General features: G+C 57.1%; 2 protein-coding genes across 3 annotated transcripts; both read left to right on the top strand.

The window, feature by feature from the left end:
* Nucleotides 1–591: 591 nt before the first annotated feature.
* ESAM (endothelial cell adhesion molecule) lies at nt 592–10,841 on the top strand. Its single transcript, XM_002708736.5, has 7 exons — nt 592–1,064; nt 4,106–4,293; nt 7,092–7,293; nt 7,435–7,590; nt 9,307–9,429; nt 9,684–9,810; nt 10,002–10,841. The coding sequence occupies exons 1-7, from the start codon at nt 995–997 to the stop codon at nt 10,315–10,317; spliced, it is 1,182 nt and encodes a 393-aa protein (XP_002708782.1). The 5' UTR covers nt 592–994; the 3' UTR covers nt 10,318–10,841.
* A 143-nt stretch (nt 10,842–10,984) lies between these two features.
* On the top strand, nt 10,985–16,953 carry VSIG2 (V-set and immunoglobulin domain containing 2). 2 transcript variants are annotated; one of them, XM_070047994.1, is made up of 8 exons: nt 10,985–12,064; nt 12,174–12,323; nt 12,736–12,899; nt 13,653–13,860; nt 14,574–14,732; nt 15,632–15,751; nt 15,869–16,013; nt 16,766–16,953. In XM_070047994.1, exons 2-8 carry the CDS (start codon nt 12,263–12,265, stop codon nt 16,896–16,898), a joined length of 990 nt encoding a protein of 329 aa, XP_069904095.1. In that variant the 5' UTR covers nt 10,985–12,064; nt 12,174–12,262; the 3' UTR covers nt 16,899–16,953. The 2 variants fall into 2 exon arrangements, with proteins under 2 accessions (XP_069904095.1, XP_002708785.2); XM_002708739.5 differs by having other exon boundaries at nt 10,985–12,323.
* Nucleotides 16,954–17,017: the final 64 nt, after the last annotated feature.

Raw genomic sequence — 17,017 nt, 5'->3', positions numbered from 1 at the left:
CCCCCTCCTGCCCTGCCAGCGTGGGGTCATTCTACAGTTCAGCTCGGGGGTGAGGGGCTGGAGACCGGTCTCGTGTCGCCTCAGGCTCCCGCTCAGCTCCTGGGGATACCCTGCCCTAACCTTCCTGCTCAGGGCACGAGGCCGGCGAATCCCCGGGCCTGTGCTGAGGGGGGTACTGTAAAAATTCGCCGATAGCCCTTGTCTTCCCCTAGGCCTGCCCAGGGCGGATCCGGCTCCGAGGAGCGTGCGATGTCCCAGGCCGCGGCGCGCTCCAGGCCCAGCCCGCATCTGGCTCTGGGAAAGCGATCCATCCTGCCGCTGCGCCCCTCTCACTGCGGCCTGGGGCAGGGGAAGTCTCCTCTTTCAGGACGGCCACCGTGGTTAGCCTGGGACGTGGAACCCCCAGGCTCGGAGCGGGTTATTTGGACCAGAGCTTACCCCCAGCACACACCGGACGGGGCGGGGGTCTTTTGCAGCGTCAGAGGTGCGGTGGCTCCTGGTCTTCGGAAAGTCCCACGCCTCCCTCCCTTCCTGGTCACCTCCCCACCCCACACCGGCGGAAAGGGCGGGCGTGGCGCGGAACGGTAGTTCAGGACACCCCCCACCCCCCACCCCAGGCAGCACGACTCGCTGCCCCAGCCTGTGCCCTGCGCCCCGGCCGGCCAGGAGGAGGCCGCGAGCCCGGCAGTCCCAGCGCTGGGAGCGACCCCCCTCAGGGCCTCCGCCGCGGGTCACCGGCGCGCCCCGCCCGGGAGGACGGCGACCTCTCCTCCCCCTCGAACGCCCCGCCCCGCTGTCGCGGTCGGTCCCCACCCCGCCACCGGCTCGCGCTCACACACACACACACACACACACACCACTCACTCAGACTTGGGCTGGAGCCGCCTCTGTGGCCGGGCTCTGGCGCGCGTCCTCCTATCCTGCAGCCTCCACACCTGTCGGACCGTGCGTCCCGGAGCTGGCGCCCCTGATCCCGCCTGGGCCAGCGAAGGCCATGGTTTCTCCGCTCGGGTCTCCCTCTACCAGCTTGCTGTGGGTTGTGTTCCTGGGGCTGAGTACCCTCGGTGAGTGAAACCTGGGACAGGAGGGGACTTGGGATGGAATACTCCGACCCTGAGGGAGGACTTCGGGCACTGATGAAGAACTGCGTGGGAGGGGACTCCAGCCCTGTTCCCGTTATACCATCACTCCACCCCACCCCCACCCCAGGGCATCCCCGGCTGGTCCTGGGACAGCTCCGGCTTTGGGTGTGGAGTGTGTGTTGTCAGGGCATCGCCAGGAGATGAGCAGATTCCCTGGGGTGAATTATCACAGCCATTCCCTCCTCTGTTCCCCACCCCATTCAGCAGAGCCGGATGAGCTGAGACACTAGATGAGACCCTGATAAAGAGCTTAAGGACTTAACTCCAGCCCCCTTCGGTCCCCCCCAGCCCCCTCCCCCAATAAGCTGGCTCCAGAGGTCCCCGGAGGGACATCCTTGTCCCCAGGCTTGACGCAGGCAGGCGCTTGGAGTCAGCCCCCCCCCCCCCAGGCCAGATCCTCCCTCTTCCTAGGGATCAAGGGAGGTGCCCTCAAGCTATGACCGTGAGGTCATTTGGACACAGGAAATGGTTCAAAAGCTGGGAGAATTGTCGCATACTGTCCCAGGTCCACCATCTCTATTCGTTCCTAGAGGCAAAGGGACAAAGTTAGAGAGGCAGTGCTTCCAGTGAGTGCTAGGAGAATGCCGAAGGCCCCCAGGAGTCCCTGGCTTCCCAGGGTCTGGGAGTCTCCTAAGACCGGAGGTAAAGGACCCAGCAGGACCTAACCCCATTATAAGCTGTTCCACTCCCGGCTTCCCACGCTTCCATAAGAGAGTGAAAAGTGGGTTTGGAGTTAGCGGCTTGAACTCGGTTTCTCTCCAGAGAATGCCAAGACAAGGGAGGCCTGGAAGGAGGTAGGGTGGAATTCCGCCATGATGAGGCGGAGTGAGGCAGGACCCCCCTGCTTCTGTCCAAGGCCCGGTTAGCCCAGTGGTGTTGCAGCACGAAATGTTAGGGTCTCTACAGCAGCCCCTGAGCCACACAAAAGCCCGGAAGTCTTCCTGCCCCTCCACTTCGCAGTCCCACTTAGTTCAACCCCGGCTCTCCTGCCTTCTACGCCCCTCTGCCAACTCCCCTATCGCTCTTCTTGATGGAGAGGCGTGGCGGACAGGGGAGGACAATCCAGGTTTGCTGCTTGCGCCTTGTGGCCACCATCTGCTCATCGTGGGCAACCCTTCCCTTTTTTCTCCCGGTTGTGAGACTTCGGTAGGCCCAGATTCCAGTTCCTGCCAGCCCAGCCAATTGAGGGTTAAATGGCACTTGTGCCGCCCCCCCGGGGGCACGGGGCAGGCTCTGGGCCGTCGGGTCGGTGGGGAGGCCGTCCAGCCCCAAGCTCCTCCGAGCCTCGGCGCTGCTTGCCCCTGGGGCGTGAGAAGCCCGCGGGGGGAGTTTCTCAGAGAAAGAGGGAGACTAAAAATAGTAGCCCTGGGGAGCGGGCCCTTGCCTGCGTCTCCCTCTGGTCTCGGAGTGGGCCCGGAGCCCGTCCTTTTTCACTCGGGCGCTATGCCCTCCGGGAGCGAAAAAGGCTGCGCTGTCGGGGCGGCTTCGCTCCAGCTCCTCACACCCAGGACAGAGGGCGGGCAGCCTTGACCCTCTTCTGCCCCTGTTTCCTGACAGGGGGCCTGAGACGCGCGCGGCCCTAGCACAGACCCTAGGGCATGAGTTTTATCATTGCTCCCCCTCGGCCTCTGGGAAGTGCAGGTTACAGAAGCAGGGCCTGCGGGAGCTCGTTGAGGTGGGACGAGGGCGCCCAAAGGGAAGGAAGACCGAGCTCCTCCTGGGGCTCCTGCAGTTTCCGGGCAGGAACCGCTTCTGGCCACTCGCTCGGCGGGTACGGTCCACAGGCCCGGCCACAGGACACGGCCCGCAGGCTCCTGGCTTGCGGGGCCTCCGCCGAATGGGCCGTCGAGCTCCTTGAGGCTGGGGTTGTTTTTGCCGTCAGAGCCTCCGGTCTAGCGCCCCCCCCCCCCCTTCATTGTCTTCATCCTTATCACCGGGCACAAGCTTCCTGCCCAGCCCGCAGGGACCGGCCAGGAAACGGGAAGGGGGCTGCACCGAAGGCCAAGGAACAGGGCGGTGGGGGTCTGTGAAGACGCGAAGCCGGAAAGCGGCGCAGATGGCGCGGCCGGGCCTCGGAGCCCTGCGTCTGCCTGCGCATGGGCCGCCAGCGCACCACGCGGAGGTACTGAGCCCGTGCAAGGGCAGGGCGCAAAACGCCCGGGAGGCAGCGTGCCCAGGCGTAGCCGGAGAGCAGCCCAAGTTATTCCCCCAAGGGCTTAGCGCTCAGCGGCTTCGTGGCCTCTCCCAAGGGCAAAACCAAGAGCGCTCCAGGATGCCAGAAAGAATGCAAGCTCCAGACCCTGACCGGAAGCCAGCCCACCTCCTGAACGCGGGACAGACACCCTGAGGGCAGCCGTTCACTCGCGGGCAGACCCCGCCCCTAACCCTAGGGCCCACCTGGGTCGCCGAGCTGCTCTGTGGCTGCGAAGGCTCCGCCTCCCTAGGGAAGACTGCGCGCTGGGGCGGAGGCGCACCAAAGCCTCCTGGCCGCTTGGGCGCCTCCTGCTCCCCGGCAGTTCAGAAGGAGCCGAGAGGTTAATCGGTAACCCGACGGCCTCCCAGCCTTCTCAACCCACCGCGTTGAAAACTTGGGAGCGAGGAAGCCTGGTGGCCCCTACCTCCGCCGTTACCCTGTCTCCGGAGGTAACTGGAGGCGCAAGGGGTGCAACTGGGAGGTTGCAAGCAGATCAGAAATAGCAGATCTGCCCTCCTCCGGATAGCTCTCCCTTCTTGCTGGGAATCCGGCCCCTCCTCTTGGCGCTCAGCAGTCTGTGCCTCTGGATATGAGTGAACGCATGGAAATGTGCCCCATCTCCACCACAGAGCTGGGGCGCGGGAGAATAAGCCCCGAGCCTGAACTCAGGACTCTGGGTCAGCGGTCCCAGGGCAGCCCTCCAGGCCCCCAAAGGCGAACTCTTTCCCGAGACGTTCCCCAGCTTACGCCTGCCCGTTCTCGTCTCCAGCGACCCCCTCGCGGGCCCAACTGGAGCTGCACGTGCCCGCCGGCCTCGTCAGAGTGCTAGCTACGGAGGGAGGCGAAGTGGTGCTCCCAGCGTGGTACACTCTGCAAGGGGAGGTGGCCTCTGCCCAGCCGTGGGAGACGCCTCTCGTGATATGGTTCCTGGAACAGAAAGGAGAGGATCTGAAGCAGGTGAGGGGGTGGACGCATGTAGCCTGTGGCCACCCCAGGGCCCAGGGCAGGGTAGCCAGGGGATGCGGGCCTCAGGAGAAAGCAGGTGTCCTCACGTGTTCTGGCTATGTTGTGATCTTGGAGACTTCCCCAAAGAGTTCTCTTTCTGGCAGGCGCCGTGGCTCAGTAGGCTAATCCTCCGCCTTGCGGCGCCGGTACACCGGGTTCTAGTCCCGGTCGGGGCACCGGATTCTGTCCCGGTTGCCCCTCTTCCAGGCCAGCTCTCTGCTATTGCCCGGGAGTGCTGTGAAGGATGGCCCAAGTCCTTGGCCTTGCACCCGCATGGGAGACCAGGAGAAGCACCTGGCTCCTGCCTTCAGGTCAGCGCGATGCGCCGGCCGCGGCAGCCATTGGAGGGTGAACCAACGGCAAAAAAAGGAAGACCTTTCTCTCTCTGTCTCTCTCTCTCACTGTCCACTCTGCCTGTAAAAAAAAAATAAATAAATAAATAAAAAATAAATTCTCTTTCCCTGGAAACCTAACACCTACAAAGCCCTGTTTTATTATTATTATTATTATTATTATTATTATTAGACAGGTAGACAGGCAGAGTTAGACAGTGAGAGAGAGAGGGAGACAGAGAGAGAAAGGTCTTCCTTCCGTTGGTTCACCCCCAAATGGCCGCCATGGCCGGCACATTGCGCCGAAGCCAGGTGCTTCCTCTTGGTCTCCCATGCGGGTGCAGGGCCCAAGCACTTGGGCCATCCTCTACTGCACTCCCGGGCCACAGCAGAGAGTTGGACTGGAAGAGGAGCAACCGGGACTAGAACACGGAGCCCATATGGGATGCCGGCGAAGCAGGCGGAGAATTAACCAAGTGAGCCACGGTGCCGGCCCCATTTTTTTTTTTTAAGTTTTATTTATTTATCTGAGAGTTACAGAAAGAGAGAGAGAGAGAGAGAGAGAGGTCTTCCATCTGCTGGTTCACTCCCCAGTTGGCTGCAACGGCTGGAGCTGCGCCAATCCAAAGCCAGGAGCCAGGAGCGTCTTCCAGTTCTCCCATGTGGGCACAGGGGCCCAAGCACTTGGGTCATCTTCCAGTGCTTTTCCAGGCCATAGCAGAGAACTGGATCGGAAATGGGCAGCCGGGACTTGAACCAGCACCCACATGGGATGCAGGCACTGCAGGCGGCAGCTTTACCTGCTATGCCATAGCGCCATCCCCCACAAATCCCTGTTAAAAGCACAGGGACATTTTGCTTTGCTATGGTAGGGGGAGGTTGGTGGGGGACTGGAGTACAGGAGAAGGCTTAGGGCAAGTAAACACATGCTGAACGTTCAGCATTGTTTCTGTTTGCACGTTTTGTGTGCTTTAGACACTTCCTCTCCCAGATGATCATCATCTGCCCTCCTGCCCCTTTATACCATGGAGGAAGGCAGGCAGGTTGCCCTTTCCACCATCTCCCACCTGTGCTCCCAACCACGCGCCAGTGCTGTTAGCACCAGACTTAACAGGAGGAGGCAGATTCACCCAAAAGCTAATGAAGCAATTTTCAGGGCCCCTTATTTGCATAGGATCTCTGTAAGATCCTGGAAAGTGAATTTAGTGAGGTCTTTGATCTTGTTTCTAAAATGTACTTATTTTATTTATTTGAAAGGCAGAGTTAGAGAGAGAGAGAAAGAGAATCTTCCATCCTCTGGTTCACTCCCCATATGATCGCATCGGCCAGAGCTGAGCTCATCCAAAACCAGGAGCTAGGAGCTTCTTCCAGGTCTCCCACGTGGGTAGCAGAGGCCCAGGAACTTGGGCCTTCTGCTGCTTTCCCAGGTGCATTAGCAGGCAGCTGGATCAGAAGTGGAGCAGCCAGGGCTTGAACTTGCGCCCATATGGGATGCTGTCACTGCAAGCCTTGGCTTAACTGGCTGTGCCACAGTGCTGGTCCCTTATTTTTATTTTAAAAAATATATTTATTTGAGAGCCAGAAAGACAAGGAGAGATGGACAAGAGAGAAAGAGAGAGACAGAACTCCCATCTACTGGTTCACTTCCTACATGTCCCCAAAGGCCAAAGCTGAGAGTCAGAAACTCAATTCAAGTGTCCCACAAGAGGGACACCCTCCTCCAACTATCTGAATTTCAAGCCCCACAAAATCTGGATCTCCCCTGTAATCTAAGTTGCTGTCATACAAACCCACTGTTTACTTTACCCCTCCTTGTCCCATTGAATTTTTTCTTTTTTAAAAGATATATTTATTTATTTGAAAGTCAGAGTTACACAGAGAGAGAGGAGAGGCAGAGAGAGAGAGAGAGAGAGAGAGAGAGAGAGATCTTCCATCCACTGGTTCACTCCCCAATTGGCCACAACGGCCGGAGCTGCGCCAATCTGAAGCCAGGAGCCAGAAGCTTTTTCTGGGTCTCCCACATGGGTGCAGGGGCCCAAGGACTTGGGCCATCTTCTACTGCTTTCCTTGGCCATAGCACAGAGCTGGATTGGAAATGTAGCAGGCAGGACTCAAACTGGCGCCCATATGGGATGCCAGCACTGAAGGCTGGGTCTTTAACCACTACGCTGCAGTTCCCCCATTGCATCTTTATTGAGCCACCCAAGAGGGAGATGAAGAGACAGTGCAGAGGGGGAAAAGGCCCAGGAGCAGTGAGAGTGGCTGGGAAGAAAACAGGCAACTGAGAGCTGGCAGGGGTTAGAAGGGTGGGTGCAGATCAAGGGCAGGTGAAAGTGGCCAGAGGTGGCAGGAGGGGAACCGCCTGCTCCCGGGACACTGTGTGTCGTACAATAACAGGAGGTGTCATGTCCCCTCTAGGTGTTGGCCTACATCAATGGGGTCCTGTCAGGCAAACCTGAAGCCTCCCTGGTCTACACCATGCCCTCCCGGAACGTGTCCATGCGGCTGAAGGACCTCCGGGAGAAGGACTCGGGCTTTTACCGCTGTTCTGTGAATATTCAAGACAGTTCCGGCACCAACAGGGGCCACAGCAGTAAAACGCTAGAACTCAATGTGCTGGGTGAGTGAGAAGCACACGGCTCAGGCAGGTCTCTTCCGGAAGGGTGGGGGAGGGGCAAATGGGTGACAAGGGGTTGTGTAGGGAGGGGAAGGGTCTGCGGGTTCCGGGTCTGTGCGATTCAGTCCGTCTGCCCTTCTCCAGTGCCTCCAGCCCCTCCGTCCTGCCACCTGCTGGGTGTGCCCCGCGTGGGGGCCAATGTGACCTTGATGTGCCAGTCCCCAAGGAGCAAGCCCACGGCCCAGTACCAGTGGGAGGGGCCACCACCATCCTCCAAGATTTTCTTTGCACCAGTTGCAGGTGAGGAACCTTCGGGAAACAACTGAAGCTGTGGCCAGGGAGGGGGAGAATGAGAGGTACCACAGGAACAAGGATGGAAAGAGGAAGCAATGTTAAAAAGTACAACAGAAGAGGAGGATGTTGGGAGGAGGATGGAGAAGCAGGCCCTAGCAGGTGCAGGCACAGCATGAGTTGTTTCCATGTGCCTGCGCTGTCTCAGGAGTGCCTCTGGGGCTCGACTATCTGTATTCAAACTCCAGCTGTGTGACTCTGTGCCTCCATTCCCTCACCTACAAACTGGGCCTATCAGTAGCCTTGATTTTACACCTCAGCTCTAAAAATATTATAGGGAGAATTGAACATTTTAGATATGAAATGAGAATTATTAATTTCTTAGGTGTGACAATGGTATTGTGGTTATGTGGGATAATTTCTGCATTTTGGGAGATTCATGCTAAAGTATTACTTTAAAATATTTCAGAAAAAGAGGGAGATGAAATAAGTATGGGAAAATGGTAGCATCTGCTGGATATAGGGGGTAGGTGTATGGATTTCATTTTGCCCCGCCTCCTTTCACTTGACTATTTGTATAATACAGTCCTTTTCTTTTTAAAATGTTTATTTATTTGAGAGAGAAAAGAAAGAGCGCTCCCATCCAGTTGTCCACTGCTCCTGAGCTGGGAATTCAGTGCAGATTTCCCCTGTGAGTGCCTTGGACCCAACTTCTAGAGTCATGACCCACTGTTCCCCGAGTGTGCAGGAACCTGGAATTGGGAGAGGAGCCGGACTTGAACTCAGGCCTTCCGATATGGGTTGTGGTTATACCAACCAGAGCCCCAACTCGTAGGCCAAATGCCCACCCTCTTTTCTTTTTCTTTTTTAAAAATATTTATATTTATTTGAGAGGCGGGGGGGGGGGGGGAGTCTGCCATCTGCTTGGTCTCTCCCCAAATGGATGCAACAGTTGGAGCTGAGCCAATCCGAAACCAGGAGCCAGAAGCTTCTTCCAGGTCTCCCACGTGTCTGGCAGGGGCACAAGGACTTGGGCCATCTTCTGCTTTTGCAGATGCATTAGCAGGGAGCTGGATCAGAAGTGGAGCAGCTGGGACTTGATCCAGTGTCCATATGGGATGCTGGCACTGCAGGCAGAGGCTTCACTTACTATGCCACAGTGCTGGGCCCTCCCTTTCCTTTTTTAAAAGAGTAGTTGCTTCCTAGGTTTGTTGTGAAACTTTGGTAAGTTAGAGTGTGTCAAACAGAGCAGGCTTAGGCATGGAGTGGGCAGCCAGCAAAGAGGAACTGTTATGGGGATTGAGCCATTGAATCCTCTCGACAGCATCAGGTCGGTCAGCCTAGGATTGTCTTATTTGACAGATGATGGAATGGAGACTCAGGGGTATCAAGCTTAAGGTCCCACACCCTATTCTGCACTGGTTCTTAGCCTCATGTTCTTTCTTTCTCATCACTCTGTCCCTTAGAAATAAAAGTAAAAATCATGTCTTGGTTTGGCTGTGCCTGCCTTTGTCTTTAGCAGCCCAGGTCACTGAGGAGTGCAAGTGGACAGGGGTACTGAGCAGCCAGGCTGCAGCTGGGGGTCCGGCTCACTGGCCGCCCTGCCTTTCTCCTTCACCAGGGAATAGACACACTGTGACTCCCAGAGAGTCTAAGAAGACCTTCTAGATTCAATTTTCCCTGTGAGAAAGGATCCCCGATCTGACGGTTACATTGTTTCCACAGATGTCATCCGCGGGTCTTTAAGGCTCACCAACCTTTCCACGTCCATGTCTGGAGTCTACATCTGCACAGCCCACAACGCGGTGGGCAGTGCCCAGTGCAACGTGACGCTGGAAGTGAGCACAGGTCAGTGAGGAGTGAGGGCAGCTGGGGAGAAGAGTGCTCACTGCTGGGACGGGGTTGCAGAAGGGGCAGCAGCCCCTCTGCTGGGGCCTCTAAGTATAGCAGGACATGGGGCTTGCCCTGGCCAGACACTGGTCCAAGTGTTTGCTCAGTGAGTGGCCGTTTTCTGCTTACAGCCACACATGGTCTGTCTTTTTCCATTAGGAAGAGGGGTGGGCAACAGCGGGGTATCTCCACTGACACAAAGGCTTTTTCAGGGCCCGGTGCTGCTGTGGTTGCTGGAGCTGTTGTAGGCACCCTGGTAGGGTTTGTGCTGCTGGCTGGGCTGATCCTCTTGTACCAGCGCAGGGGCAAGGCTCTGGAGGAGCCGGCCAATGATATCAAGTAAGTGTCCCTGGCCTCTGCGGATGGGGCTCTGCCGGCTCCCCTTACAGTCTGGGGATCCAGGCAGGTTTTAAGGGGGAGGGAGAAGGGGATTGAGGAGGAAGAGGAGTGGTGGGGTATGGCACACTGTGGAGAAACTCTCCCTTCCTGCCGCCTCCTGCCTCTGACTTCTCTACTTCTTCGATGACTAGGGAGGATGCGGTTGCTCCCCGGACCCTCACCTGGCCCAAGGGCTCAGACACAATCTCCAAGAATGGGACCCTGTCCTCCGTAACATCAGCACGAGCTCTCCAGCCACCACACAGCCCTTCCAGGCCTGCTGCTTTGACCCCTACGCCCAGTCTTTCCAGCCAGGCCCTGTCCTCACCCCGGCTGCCCAGAACAGACGGGGCACCCCCTCAGCCCGTATCCTCCAGCCCTGGTGGGGTTTCTTCTTCTGCCCTGAGCCGCATGGGTGCTGTGCCTGTGATGGTGCCTGCCCAGAGTCAGGCTTGGTCTCTGGTGTGACGGCCCAGCCACTCACTGGCTTACTGTCTGGTTGGTGGCTCCTCTTCCCATAGGGGTCAACCCTAGCACAGAGGCCTGAGTCTTGGGAGGGTAGCCACACTCGAGACCGCCAGGCCTCAGCCCCTACCTCTCTTTTCTGTGGGAAAGCTACGTTTCAGTGAGACCCAAATGCCTAGGAAGTGGCAGGAGAGGAGGAAGTGTATCTGTGATAGGGAGGGGCCTCCACCCTCCTCCACCCCTCCCTATGAAGCCAGCTGAATGCTGCCCAGATTAGCCACACAACAGGGGCCCTGTAGGACACTGCCAGTCCAAGAGTGCCCCCAGGCCACCTGGACCTGTGCCCCACCCATATCTAATGCCATCCTTTGCTCCCACTCCCTGCATTCATATAACCTGTCCTGCTGGCTTGGCTGGGTTTTGTTGGGGCAGGGGATAGGGAAGCTATTTTTTAAACTAACTTGAAATGTGTGTTTTTTGCCTTTATTTTGAAAATTTTAATAAAGATACATTGGATTTGCGTGGAATAAGAATCAAGTTGTCTTTTCAAACTAGGAATTTTCCAGAAACTGAGCATCAGGTTGCTGCAAAGTGGGCCCCTACCCATGCTGCACAGCCAGGAGGGGCTTCTCCTCTCAGCCTCAGGGCTTGCTGGTGCAGAATAGCTCTTCCAGAGTTGTCAGAAGGGTCCCTTGCTGTCATGTGGAGGGGGCAGGGTACAAAGAACACGAGCTACTGGGATGCCAGCCTACTCTGGCAGGGAGCATGAAGCAGGTGCACTTGCTGCTGGAGCGTGGGTGCTCAGGGCTTGAGTGTGCATTGGCTTTCATCTCTTCTTCCTTCTCTTCTTCTTCTTCTTTTTAAGATTTATTTATCTATTTGAAAGGCAGAGTTACAGAGATGCAGAGGCAGAGAGAGAGAGAGAGAGAGAGAGAGAGAGAGAGAAAGGTCTTCCATCTGCTGGTTACTCCCCAGATGGTAGCAACAGCTGGAGCTGCACCAATCCGAAGCCAGGAGCTTCTTCTGGGTCTCCCACGCGGGTGCAGGGGCCCAAGGACTTGGGCCATCTTCCACTGCTTTCCCAGGCCACAGCAAAGAGCTTGATCAGAAGTGGAGCAGCCGGGACTCAAACCAGTGTCCATATGGGATGCCGACACCACAGGCAGCGGCTCCACCCGCTATGCCACAGCACCAGCCCCTTTCATCTCTTCTTAATCAGGGAGAGGGGACGGCAACCAGACTCATGCTCCTTTTTCCCACACCACTGATTCACTAACAAGCACCGGTCCCTCTTGTTACTGAGGGTACTGCAGGTGAGCGGGGCAGAGGATGGATGGCTGTTTCTGTCCCAGTGTTGCTGTGCCCTTTCCTAACAACAATGAGGTCGCCTCTAGGTCTCAGTTTCCCTGTGCTTAAAATGGAGAGGGAATGGGCTTTGGAAATGGGAAGGAAGTTGTAGTGTTCACAGACTCTCAGACCCCAGCAAGTGATGAAGAGGGAGAGGGGCCTGGCAGGACAAAGAATCTGTAAATGGGCCAGAAAGGCTGTGAGGCCTGGGGCTCAGCCTCGCTCTGTGGGCTCCCAGTATGCCAGCTCTCAGGGTACCCGATGGCCTCCTCCTCCTACAAAGTCACTCTCTCCCCAACAACCCTTCCCAGGAGGGTGCCCACCCCATGCCCGGCTGGGAAACCAGCGCCCGACCAACTGACAACTTCAGAAATGGGGAGAAGGGGAAAGGAGGAAGAACAAGGTAGAGTGAGTCCTGCATCAGGCCCGCGGGAGGGAGGAGCGTTTCCCTACCTGAGGGTGCTGGCCTCTCCCCTTGTTTGCTCTGAGATAGCTGTCTCGCTCCTGCCCAGCGCCGGGTGGCTGCCCTGCGGGCACTCCCTTCTCCAGACCTGGGCTCCCAGACTGACCAACAGACGACGGCAGGACGGCAGGACGTGGCATGGCTGGGCTCCCGGGGCCTTTCCTCTGTGGGGCCCTGCTGGGCTTCGCATGCCTAAGTGGTGAGGAGGGGCTGGGCCAGAGCTGGGGTCAGAGGCCTGGTGACCTACTTCCTGGGGGCTGCTCAGTCCGGGCCAGCCAGGCTGGGACTGCCGTGTGGGGCCGGGGCCGCCCGGGTCGAGGCTGGGGAGGGGACGTGAAGGGCCAGGAGCGGAGAGGAGGCAAGTTCAGCTGGTGGCCATGGTTTACCCACCGCAGCACTATTTCTTGTTTTGTTTTTTTCCTGCCAAACACGCCCTCATACCAGGCCCGGTCTTGGCCCTTTTACCCACAAAACGCCGCCGGGCCCTGGGCCCAATCTTCCTTTCTGGGAAGGCGGGACTGGACTGAGGAGCGGGACGCCCTCTGGGGACCGAGCCCCCGGACCCTCCACATGACCGGGATATGGTCCCCACCTCCCTGTGCCCTCCACAGCCCCGGGGCTAGCAGTGGAGGTGAAGGTGCCAGCTGAGCCTCTGAGCGCGCCCGTGGGCCACACTGCCGAGCTGACCTGCAGCTACAGCACGTCCGTGGGAGACAACTTCGCCCTGGAGTGGAGCTTCGTGCAGCCGGGGAAGCCCATCTCGGAGTCTCATCCCGTAAGCAGAGAGCCACTGCCTGGGGTGGGGTTGGCCAGGGCTAGGGGCAGTATGCTGGGCTGGAAAGCTAGGAGGGCCTTTCCTAGGTCTTCTCAGGGCTATAGTCGCTGGACTCGGTCACCCCTTCCTCCCCCATAGCTCTACATCCAACTCCACTATTCGTGCGTCCAGTTTCAGTACACAAACCCGTGGACACCAGGGTGTTTGCGGCCCATTGCAGGGAAATATGCTGCCCCTTCCAGGCATAGCTGCATTCACTCACCCTACGCGTAGCTGAAAGCAGGGAATCATTTATCACTGGCAGGGGACGGTGTGTGGGGACCATGGGCTTGCCCTGTCCCTGGTTGGTGTAAATGAGGGACATCTTGGGGCTGGCACCATGGCTCACTTGGTTAATCCTCTGCCTGCCACACCAGCATCCCATATGGGCACTGGTTCTAGTCCCGGTTGTTCCTCTTCCAATCCAGCTCTCTGCTGTGGCCCTGGGAAGGCAGTGGAGGATGGTCCAAGTGCTTGGGCATCTGCACCCACATGGGAGACCAGGGAGAAGCGCCTGGCTCCTGGCTCCGGATTGCTGCAGCGCCGGCCGTGGCAGTCATTTGGGGAGTGAACCAACAGAGGGAAGACCTTTCTCTCTGTCTCTGTCTCTCACTGTCTAACTCTGCCTGTCAAATAAAAAAAAAAAAATGAGGAAGGATGGTAGAGTTCGTGCCCGGCAGGAAAAGGCACACATTTGCCTCCTTCCCTCCGTAGATCCTCTACTTCACCAGTGGCCATCTGTATCCCACCGGTTCTAAGGCCGAGCGGGCCAGCCTGCTCCAGAACCCCCCCACAGGAGGCGTGGCCACCCTGAAACTGACGAAGGTCCGGGCCTCGGACACCGGGACCTACCTCTGCCAAGTTAACAACCCGCCAGATTTCTACACCAATGGGTTGGGGCTGATCAACCTTACTGTGCTAGGTAAGGCAGGCTGTGGACCCACCACCACCCCCGTGCCTCAAAGCATGCAGTGGCCCTGCTGAATGGCCCCTTGTGCTGATTTCCAGCCCTGCGCTTAGGGCCCCAAATCTTCTAATCTCGATGGTCAACCACCAACCTCACATTCCATAGGGACTGTCTCCTCTCTTGGGGCCTGGTAACAATGGATCTGGGAGAGAAAGGTCTTCCCATGTGTGGGGATCTGAGTCACGTCCCCACTAGCTCCAATGGCCTGGAAACCTCCCAAGGTCAGGGACAGGGGAGTGGCCGTTAAACACTGAGCACCAACTTTGTGTGCAGAGCTTCCTTGTGATCTCAAACTAGAGCCTGCTGAGAGAGAGCCACTCGGAGAAACTTTTACCGAGACCAAGTGGGAGACGGAGGATGTGGTGGCTGACTGCTGTATTCAAATATCTGAAGGGCTCTTAGTGTGGAGCAGGGATTTTAGTTTTTCTTCCATGAGCCCAGAGGGCAGGAACTGGAACCAATAGGCGGCTGTTAAATTGACACAGATTCTGGCTCCACACGAGGAAGAATGTTCTAGCTATCAGCATTTCCAGCAGTGGAAATCATTGCCCGGGGATTCAGCAGTGTCTGAACAGGAGCAAACCTGTTTGGTAGCGGTATCGAAACAGGAAATGGAGCACTTCGCGGGGGTGGGGTTAGACGATGGCTAACGCGCTGTGGTTTTGCAGTGCCCCCCAGTAGACCCCTATGCAGCCAGAGCGGGCGGACCTCTGTGGGAGGCTCTGCGGCCCTGAAATGCACCTCTTCCGAGGGAGCTCCCAAGCCAGTGTACAATTGGGTGCACCTTGGATCTTCTCCGACACCGCCTCCTGGAAGTGCGGTTCAAGGTAAGGGCCCAGGGCATCAGGAGGAGGAAATCTAAGCCCCTGGGGGAATCTAATCTCTAAGCCCCACCCACCCACATTGCCAGGGCTATGAGGAGGGGAATGAGATAACGGCATTGCCTTTCCCCTGCCTTTTCCTTGGCTTCCTGTATTGTTCCCTTCCAGTTTCCCTTCTTGCATAGTCTGTGGCTGGGTACTCCATTCTTAAGCTGAACACACGCCTAATGTCCCACAAGGGCAGGAGCATCCTGAGACTTCCCACTGCCTGCTTTGGGAAGGGTGTCTCTTTTAGATTTCTGAAAGGTCATGAACTTCCTAGAGAGGGAGCTGAGGCAGAGGAGTATGGGCTCCCTGAAATCATTTAACCCAGCTTCTTCAGAGGGACCATGTATACATCAGAGCCTTAGCCTCTCCCCTTCTTCTTGTGGGCTACAGTCTCCCCTTTCCTCCACTGTAGCCAAAGCCCTAGCAAACCCCTTCATCTATCCAGGAGCCCCTCCCCATCACCTCCTGATGTGTTCTCTGCCTTCTGAAATAAAGGTAAGCAGTTTGGAAAGGCATTGGGGTCTGCTTAGACCCACCCCCTAGCAGATGCAGTTTTAGAAATCAAGCTTCTATCTTTAAGCAGGACCCCAATATCAGCAGGTAAGCACCCCGAATCCCAGCACAGTTGCTGAACCCTTCATGTGTGAGCTGTCCTCTACCCAGGGAATGGCGGCTGCTTTGGCATTCCCCTGTGGGTAAATGATTTCCTTTCTCTGAGCCAGTTTCCCCACCGAGAAACTGAGGTTAGTCCTTTCCTAACGGGAGCGTTGTAAGAGTGAAATGCAACGTGCTTTCCTTATAGCAGGTGCTCACTGTGGCTTGAATGAGTGGTGGAACACTTCTTCTTCCCTCTCTAGATGAAGTGTCTGGCCAGCTCATTCTCACCAATCTCTCCATGAGCTCCTCCGGCACCTACCGCTGTGTGGCCACCAACCAGATGGGCAGTGCGTCTTGTGAGCTGACCCTCACTGTGACCGGTAGGAGATGCTGGGCAGAAGCCAGGTGGCAGGCTTTGGGTTGAGGAGGCTGCATGAAGGTGTCTGAGCATGGGCCAAGGAGGGCTTGCAGCTCTGAGGGTCTTGTTCTCCTTACAGACTCCTCCAGTGGTCGAGTGGCCGGGACTCTGATTGGGGTGCTCCTGGGAATTCTGCTGCTGTCGGTTGCTGTATTTTGTCTGCTCAGGTTCCAGAAAGAGAGGAGGAAGAAGCCCAAGGAGACATATGGGGGCAATGACCTTCGGTGAGCATGAGGGCTGGGGGGCAGTGCGGACAGGGAGGAAAGGGTTTGGGTTAAAAGTGGGTGCTTTCAACCCTTAAACTCTGACATGCATTGCTACAAATGTTTAGGGGCAGGGGATGCTGCTCAGCCCTGGAATTGGGTGGCTGTGGCAGCAGTACAACTTGTGTAATCGGAGTGTGTGAGCAAGGGCTACCGCATGGAGGGGTCGAGTCACAAGCCGGGGAGATGGCTCAGTTTGCAGGGCTGCCTTGACACCCCTCATGCTTAAGGAAAGGTTGACTTAGGTTTTTAAGGCACTTGAATGTACAGTAACCACTTGGAAGGAGTGGTGGGAGGTGGATGTCAGGAGCTGGATTTGTTCTGAGCATTTGGCTTAGTTCTTCTGTGTGGAGCCATCAGCAAGAGAGAAGCGAATGCTGCCCCTATCATCCATTACAGCGAATAGTCATAAGGTGCAAGGGATCAGAGCAGTGTTCTCGAAGCATGGTCCCTGGGTGACCTGGACAGGAATCACCAGAATGGCAAATGCTCGGATCCAGGCCACTTCCGAGCCTCCTGGACCAGACTCGTGTGTCTTATCTATGTGTACGTGTGTGCAGGGGTTGTGGGGGGGGGGGGGTGATGGGGCCTGGGATCTTGATTTTAATCAAAGGCCCACAGTCCACAGACAAGTCTTCTGCACAGCAATCTCTAGGAGTCCCTCGGCTGGAGGATGGCCCCAGGCTCACTAAGAATTTGCCTATGACCCTCAGGGTGGATGCCGTTGCCCCTGGGATTTCTGAGCAAACTTCTCTGCCAGCGGATGCTAGTACAGGGCTCCTGGAGAGGTCCCCGTCTGCCAGCACTGTGACGACCACCAAGTCCAGGCTCCCCATGTTGGTCTGACTTCTTCAATCCCCGAGAGCGGCGAGGGAAACATCAATAAAGTCTTTGGGTACCATATTGTCTCCCTCTTCTTGCAGCGGCTACGGCAAATTCCTCTAGGCAGCCCAGATTGTTATTAT

Source organism: Oryctolagus cuniculus, chromosome 1, assembly GCF_964237555.1.
Source record: "Oryctolagus cuniculus chromosome 1, mOryCun1.1, whole genome shotgun sequence".
NCBI classification, from domain to species: domain Eukaryota; kingdom Metazoa; phylum Chordata; class Mammalia; order Lagomorpha; family Leporidae; genus Oryctolagus; species Oryctolagus cuniculus.
This window is presented reverse-complemented; position numbering and strand designations above follow the sequence as displayed.